The sequence below is a fragment of the Ictalurus punctatus genome, chromosome 2, assembly GCF_001660625.3.
Source record: "Ictalurus punctatus breed USDA103 chromosome 2, Coco_2.0, whole genome shotgun sequence".
Lineage (NCBI taxonomy): Eukaryota > Metazoa > Chordata > Actinopteri > Siluriformes > Ictaluridae > Ictalurus > Ictalurus punctatus.
The window spans coordinates 29,662,141-29,670,763 of NC_030417.2; the positions used below are offsets into that span (position 1 = coordinate 29,662,141).

The 8,623-nt window shown below is 36.9% G+C and overlaps 1 protein-coding gene across 1 annotated transcript in view; it reads right to left on the reverse strand.

The window, feature by feature from the left end:
• Positions 1-8,071, reverse strand: part of igf2bp1 (insulin-like growth factor 2 mRNA binding protein 1) — a 41,163-nt gene extending 33,092 nt beyond the window's left edge. The window contains exons 1-2 of the mRNA XM_017453138.3: positions 7,370-8,071; positions 6,103-6,163 (exon numbers count right to left, since the gene is read on the reverse strand). Of these exons, the coding sequence (XP_017308627.1) occupies positions 6,103-6,163; positions 7,370-7,544 (236 nt within the window). The 5' untranslated portion in view covers positions 7,545-8,071. The remainder of the gene's footprint in view (positions 1-6,102; positions 6,164-7,369) is intronic.
• Between the last annotated feature and the right edge of the window lie 552 nt (positions 8,072-8,623).

The following is an 8,623-nucleotide window of genomic DNA, read 5'->3' on the forward strand; positions in this document are numbered from 1 at the left end:
AAAAAATCAACAGGATCTTCTTAAATTTTTTTTTTTTAGGCATCATCACCTCTGACCGTGTCTTTACCATGGGCAAAATTACACCAAACCAAAGTCAAATTTAATAGCTACAGAAATCCATGAGCAATTTTTTTTTAATGTTCCATATATATATATATATATATATATATATATATATATATATATATATATATATATATATATATATATATATATATATATATATATTTTTTCCAAATTTCAGAAGTCAGCAGTGTTTTGTGCTGTAAAACATTTCACCAATTACCTACCTGCAGCAAAATATAGCAAATATCAAAAATAGTAACCACTCAAAGCTTCTTATCAATTAGCTTACAATATAAAAAAAAACTATTTGACATGTTAACTCCATTAATTTACATGTGAAACGTATTCATATGTTAAACAATACCTCCCCTTTCAACTGGTGAAACATTTGTATGATTTTTCCACAAATGTTAATTTATGGCTATTTAATAAAACCTATCCATGAAACCTATCCTATTTGCTTATTTCTGAGTCATGAATATATATATATATATATATATATATATATATATATATATATATATATATATATATATATATATATATATATATATATATATATATATATATATATATATATATATATATATATATATATATATTTATTTTACAGGACCACCTGTTGGGCATGTTCTTCTCTAAGAAAAATTCTCTGGTCATTCGTCACCAACCTGACATACCTCTTGGAAGGTGGAGAAGCGAAGCTGGAAATTTAATTTCACAACAACAGCTTTGACCTAATTATATACCACCTCTAGTGTTCTAGTTTACATGACTTAAAGCTCTAGTTAAGGATTACAGATAAAGTACAAATTTTCAATTATTTTAATGCTCGCGTGTGTGCAATGAATGTTTAAGTACAAGCACTTGCGTATAATCCAAACATTTAAGGAAGTGAAAAGTTCTCCTTTGCCTTTTCATCACTGCTTCCTTGACGTATGGACACGAAGAAATGGCAAAAATGCAACCACCATACTATTTGTTGTTTCATCTTTAATCCTTCTACACACTCTCTCTCTCTCCACTTAATTTTTATTTTGTTATATGAAGAAACCCCCCCTCCCCAAAAAACAACATTTTTTCAAAAGGCCAGCATGCTTGGAGGCTACATGCTGGTGCTATGTTAAGGCTGCTTAAACAAAACAGCACCCACAGAATATAGGGATTCATCCCACTTAAAAAAACAGGACAGATGGTTAAAAATGGGGAAGGGGTTAACAGGGAGGAATCTTCTTAAACAGACAGCAGCACATATTTTAACCCTACCACACTGCCAGCATCTACAAACCAGCATGGAACAGACTTGTCTTTCTCGCTTCCAATCTTTAATTGCTTTTCTTATCCACACCCAAAGCTCCAGTCCTCATTTTGAGACAATCCACAATGGCGGAGAAGGGAAGCCCTGTAGGAAGTGTCATTGTACAACGCCCCTACAATCCCTATCCCCCTCCCCCTCTCCTCTCCTCTTCCCTTGTTCTCGCAATTCTTCTCCTCTCCAGAACAAGCAAGCCCACTGAGAGTCATGCTGGTCAAATGACCCAGCTGAAAGCATGCCTACATTTACATTCAACTAGCCTGCTAGCATATACCTACCATATGGAATACAATGCAATGCTAGAAATGCATTTCTTTTGAATGTGGGTGTGTGTGCCTGGTGTTCTAGCTTGATTTTGTGAGAGCAAGAGAACCAGGGGAAGAAAGGAAGAGTGCACATATGTATGTGCTTGTGTGCAAGAGAGAGAGGTGGCCTCTCATGCAACACAGTCAACTGCTTCTCAGAATGTGCACACAGGTGTTCGTGGTTCCTGATTGGTCGCTCCCCCTCTTGCTTTAGCTCCTCCCCCTGCCTTCTGTAGTACTATGATCAGGAATGGAGATGGAGAGAAAGGAGGGTGATCAAGTGAGAAAAGAGAGAAAAAAAGAGGGAGGGGGAGCAAACAGGCAACTACTGTGGCTCAAGACTCCCATTGCACATGTTCACTGCACATTTTTCAGCTAATCAAACAAAATGTGAAATATTCTACAGTACATAGGAAAATATATTATGGGTATAATATGCAACCAATTTGTTTACATGTTTGCTCTTAGATCACAATCATCGCTTCTCTTCATGTAGACTCTTTCTAATGGCATGACTTGCAAAGTCAAGATAGCCCAAAATAACCATAGTTAGCCTGCTAAACGAGCTTTCTTTTTACTGTTTACCAAACCTGTCACTTAAGCACTGCTTTGGATAAAAGCACTATATACGTGCAGACATTGAATTCCTCTCTAAAGACAACAGACAAATCAGTCTTAAAAAATAGTTTCCGCCCCAAAAACACACACCTTCCATGCTACGCGACATCATAAAGTGCAGTCTAGCACTTCTACAAATGCTGAAAGACAGGTCAATTATAATGGACACCTGGAAATTAAATGGTCACAAGTACAAAATATCTTTACAAAACAAACAAATACTGTATAATTAAATGTGATCATTGACAAGTGAGTGACCTTAAAGCATACAGCGAAGGAAAAAAAACCCCAACAATATTGCACTACTCCACATACAGCCATGGTGAAACTTCTCTGAACTAACATGTACCAAATTCCACATTCCTGCATTGACTTAATTTTAAAGTATTATTCAATGATTACTTTTTTCTTCTAAAGGCACTGGAGAAATATTTTCACAAAAAGGTTTTCTATACTTACTCAAATATCATCAATTCTATACTTATCCAAGTATAAACTCATGCACTAATATGCCAGAGAAAGTAAAACAAGTAAAAGCTGCACATCCTAGTTCTGCTTGATGGTTGTAATCAAGTCAGAATAAAAATAAAAGGTTCAACTGTCAGTATTATGACTTTATGGACAAAAAACCCCCGAAAATATATACACACACACACACACACACACACACACACACACACACACACACACACAGGCATTAGTCAACACTAATCATGTTTTAATGAATAACAATGGGTGAATTAATAAAAAAAAACAAAAAAACAAAAACAGAGCATACAAGTCTGCAACTTGTGAATGTAAACATTTTACTAGTGGCTCAATTATTGGTGGTCAAATCACAGCCTAAATGTATACATTTTCCTATAATAGCTACTTATTATAGACTACTTAATGTCACAATCAGTAATGTTAAATAGAATTAAATGTGTTAATAGAGGTGATTAAAGCTTTTATTGCCCAATAGTGATATGGTGCTTCTGTATGGGCTAGATCTTAGCAACTGGCTCTGAAAAGGTGATGTGGGACATCCCCTTATATTCCATATCATTTTAGAAGTATTAAACATTCAAAACAGCTCTTGCAAATTTAACACCAAGCATGAAGCATAGGAAGGTGCCATGTGAGTATGGGCCTGCCATACACTCCTGTACATAGTGTGTATGTTTACATTATTTGCTCAAATATCCATATTTTTTCTACTCTAATTTTGTCTGTAAGGCACACAATAAAGATTATTAGGGTCAACCTCTTGTTCCACGTGGACATGTCTCTCTGTGCGGTCAAGGCTTTCTTGACTTATGGGCATGCTTAAAAAGAAGCTATTCCTCAATGCACTTCTGAATAATTACATAAGGACCCATGTTACCATACAGAAAAAAAAAAAACATACAGAATAAGAAACTCTGCCTCTATGGCCTCCACCCTCTTTCTTTCTCTCTCTCTCTCTCTCTCTCTCTCTCTCTCTCTCTCTCTCTCTCTCACACACACACACACACATACATATACATACATACATATATATACACACACACACACACATTATATATATATATATATATATATATATATATATATATATATATATATATATATATATATATATATATATATATATAGTCATATTTATTTGCGTTACCACTGACCAAGCAAGATTTAAACATTTTTTCCCACTATTTTCCAAATTGTATTTAGACCATACACGTTATAAAAATAAAAAAAGACCACACACACTCTACATACTAGCTTCTATTTACAACCAAGCACAATCACAGCTTAATGCTAGGCTAATTGTGATATTAAATGAGAAATAGAGACGCAGAGCTCGGAGAATCAAAATGGCGGCTACAGAGCCACGATACCTTTGACCTAATTAGCATTCCTCATCTTCCACATGAGTTTCTTGAGTCTGTTTTATTTAGACAGTCTACGTTTGTTTCAAATAATAGAGATAAAATAATGTTCACGCTATGAGTATTTAGAAGGAATCTGTAAAACGCGGAAAAGAAAAAAAAATGATCCCCCCTTCATTTATAGAGTTATGCACATGGTCTATCTGATGGCGAAAACAGAATAATGCCTCTTCTGTTACTACCACCACCACTAATAATAATAATAATAATAATAATAATAATAATAATAATAATAATATTGTTGACATTACATTTTTCGTGACCAACGTAGTGTATCAATAAAAATGTACTTTTTATTGGCTCCAATAAAAACGTGGCATTTCCACGTAGTCCTCTATAGCCAGGCATGAGCCTTCATATGGATTTCGCCACACTAGGCGCCATTTTCTTATTTGCTGACGTTGGACTGCTTTATTCGCAATGATGGCGACCACGTGTCGTTTCAGTCTGACTTTAAATTAAATTCAAAAGATTAAAGGCAGGATCGAGCACGAAGACAAAAGGGAAACGGAGCATTAAACGTACGTTCAGCCACAAATTCATTCCACTAGCCAGCCCGTATAGAAAGCTGTGGGCGCGTGCTCATATTAGACCCTCAACAGTAGCCTTTACAAATAAATAAATATTTCAGTGCCCAGTACTAAAGCGAGTAGGCAACAGCATTTAAGGTATAAGCCTACCTGTTCAAGTGGCACACACTGAACTTGATTGAATAATAACGCCACAAAATTTAAGATACCAAAATAAGCACCTCTATTAAACGTTCTGATTTCACTCTCTCACTCACACACACACACGTGTCACATTCACCTATTTGATCACGTAACCGTGGTACTGTTTGATTCACGATCGTTTAATTTGATAAGTGAACTGAAGTTATTTATTATTTTTTTAAAATGGCTATGCTAATTTTTAACGGGTTGCGAGTGGGGTGAGAAAAGTGGGCAGGGTAGGTTTTTTTTTTTTTTAAATAAACACAATCCACTAGGCTATTGGAACATTCTGTCGCTTCCTACTAAACCCAAGGTAGACCCAATTCTAGTTTCTGAGGGGTCCTACCTACATCTTCACAAACCCCACCACCATATTCACGTAGTCACACACTAACCTCGTTCTGCTCGCACTGAACACAACACGCGTATGCATTAAAACAGTAAACCATTTACTGAACACATTTTTAGATTCTTTAGTAACTGCTAAACATTTGCTATCCGACATATTAGGCACCGAGCGTAATATCGTGAACTCCATTAACACAGTACATTCTGTGCATTATTAGAGCCATATCAACTTAATGACTGCTTTTTTGTTGTTGTTTTTTTAACAAAACAAAAACAAAACGTTAGGCTATTAGTCCATCGATCCTTCAGGCACAACAGCTTAGAGTTTATGACTCAACAAAAGATCATTCGAGGCCTAGGCCTTACTTTAGACCAAGGCCTTTCTTCATGTATGAAACGGAGTAATGAAAGCACTGCAGTAAACGGCAGCAACAACGAGGTTATTTTATGTTCAAAACGTGAAGAATAACCCCAAATAGCACCCGAAGTTAAAGAAAATCTTCCTGGAAAAGCACGTGATGTGCCATTCAGAGCCTACCGTCTTTTGTGCTTTAACTACCAAACGCTACAATGTCACTATGTAGAAGATGAATACATTTGTGTCCATATGGGGATGGAAACAGAAAGGTGTTTCGAAACAAAGTTAAAGGCAGTCAGCTATGTTGTATTTTTTAATCTAACATATCCACAAATTTGACACCCAAGAAGAATAAAGCAGAAGGGCGAAACATCGTATGTACGCCTCCCTCGTGTGTAACCCATATAAAACAATGCATACATTCATGTTTGCAGCAACAGAGCAAGGATTTAAAGTAAAAAGCAAATACCTTTGTTTCTTAGGGACAGAATGTTCTACTTCAATTCGTTTGCCGTGAAGTTCCACTTTACCTAAAATAAATAAATAAATAAATAAATAAATAAATAATTAAAATCACAAAATGAGGCCATCTAATCCATTGATTGGTCCTCACTGCTTAGCATATGTTGGCTATATTAACCATTTTAATGGCTAGTAATTGGACGCATTGCAAGCTAGCTTCGTATCAGTGTCAATGAATTATTAAAAAAAAAAAAAAGTACTACGCTACATAACTATTGAAGGGCTTATATACTGATATTGGGCTCGTCTGTGAACTAGGTGGGGGGTGAGTTAGTGATAAACTCTTTTCAACAGAGTTCTTCTGGGGAAGCACATACAAACCTGCAACATTTTTGGTACAGTTTCACATTTCATTGGACGCATAGGCTCTATAGGCTGTTCTCGCCATTGGTGTTATGGAAGTCATTTCTAGACTTTATTCGCCGTTTTGTGTACACGTCAACAGAAACTTTCAATCAGACACTGGAGAATAAAGTTAAATAAGCCTTCTTACTCTGCGAATTGTAACATGGAAAAGCATGGCGACCTTCGTGCTATATAGAGCCCACAGATCACATGCAACATATGTGGACAAGCAGGGAGATATTTTATATAGGCACAGTAAGTATACATGTATAAATCAGTGTTGCATTTAGTTTTGGTGTCCTCGAAGGGGGACTCCATGGCCGTTTCTTTTATGTGTTCCTACAATAGGCCTATAGGCTACATGAAACGTGGTTTATCTTACTATAGCGGCCTATTAGCCAAAAGGGGGAGGGGTGGGATTTCACTCTGTAGGACTTGGTCGATTCTACTGAATATGGAGACAGGTTTCAGAGATTCTTGCAAGTACAACTAAATTCACATCAACGTGAGTATTAATGTCAGGCTCCTAATCTAATCAGACAACACTATAAAGGTAACAGAGCAAAGAACAATTTGAACGTTGTACGTTGATGTAGCTTATATTAAACAGTCTTGGCTAGCCTAGGAGTATAAAAGTTATTTTGCACTCCTTGGCTCAAGGAAATGCACACTTCATTCCTTTACACTGCAAAGAGCAGAAATGTATAGCTTAACGAGCCACAGCACACATTTTTAAAAAAAAAGAAAAGAAAAAAAGATTAGATTTCTGTGCACAACACTTTAAAAGAGTCAGAAATAGTTTATCGTGTATGGTGCAGTACGAGTGGAGTAAAACTGTAACAATAAGACTATTACAGTGAACTACTTACCAGAAAATGTTTCAATTGCTTTCATAGCCCATTGGTCGTCCGGGCAATCAACAAACGCGTATCCCGTTTTCACTAGAAACTGTCCAGAGTAAGGAATCTTGTAGTCTTCAAAGGTTTTAACCAAGTCCTCTGCGGTCACATTTTCATTCAGATTTCCAATATATAGCTTGTTCATTGTGAAAAAAAAATATCAATGCTTCCCCCCCGTAAAAAAAAAATACCAGAACTCAAAACAAAAAACTTTTCTACAAACGGGGGACTATTTGTCCAATATATATGTATATATATCGAGACCGCTAAATATGAAAGCACGTGTAAATTTCAACGAGTTGCAGCTGAAAACGAAAGAATTTCGAAGAGGAATCTTAAAATAATACGGGGAAAGTTCGCCTAACAGTAACGTAGCAGCCCGATGAAGTCCGCTGGCGAGTGGAGAATCCTTGATTGTAGCAATCCTGGCGAATTTCCTGCAGCGTGTAGCAAACGGTATTGCTCTATATTAATGTGATGGTGGAATAGTGGTAGAGAAGTATGGCGGGATCGCGAGAAATTCTTTTCTCTCTATCTGCCCCTCAGCGTAGAGCTGTACCCTTGCACTGTCATACAGATCCTACTGCCTGGCGACGGCACCGCCTCTAAAGCGAGTCGAATTTACTAATTTTTTGTTTGCAAAGAGGAAACCACGTGGTCTGTCGGAGTAGCTGGAGAAGGGGCCGGACCTCAGCGACGTGTGTGAATATGTGTATGTATGTATGTGTGTGTGTGTGTGTGTGTGTGTAGCACAGCGGCAGATGGGCGTATGTTGGACCATCTAGTCCTTCTGTGTAATGGGCTTTCTTCACTACCATGCAGTAGTAAGCTTATGCCCTATCACGGAGTCATCATATTTGGGTATTGCATTTGTTTGCAAGATTGTGGGTGAAATTCAACATTTCTTTTGCTTAAGCCCAGCCGCTGGTTGGGATTCCAGTGAAATGCAAGCTGATGTGCAGGGACATAAGGCCATAATGTGTTAAAAGTCATACTACCAATGACCTCTGCCACTAAATTATTTCTTCCACAGTCATGTTTTACATAGCTTATACCTGTATACGCGTGTATGTCTCAAGATTTGGTCGTGGGCGCGATACACGAGCGGATGTTTGTCTTTTGTAGGCTGTATGACGTTGGATAAATAAGAAATGTACTGTATTTTTTAATCACCACATAGTCTACTGACGTAGTAAAAGTTTGTGCTGGCGAAAATTTCTGTTA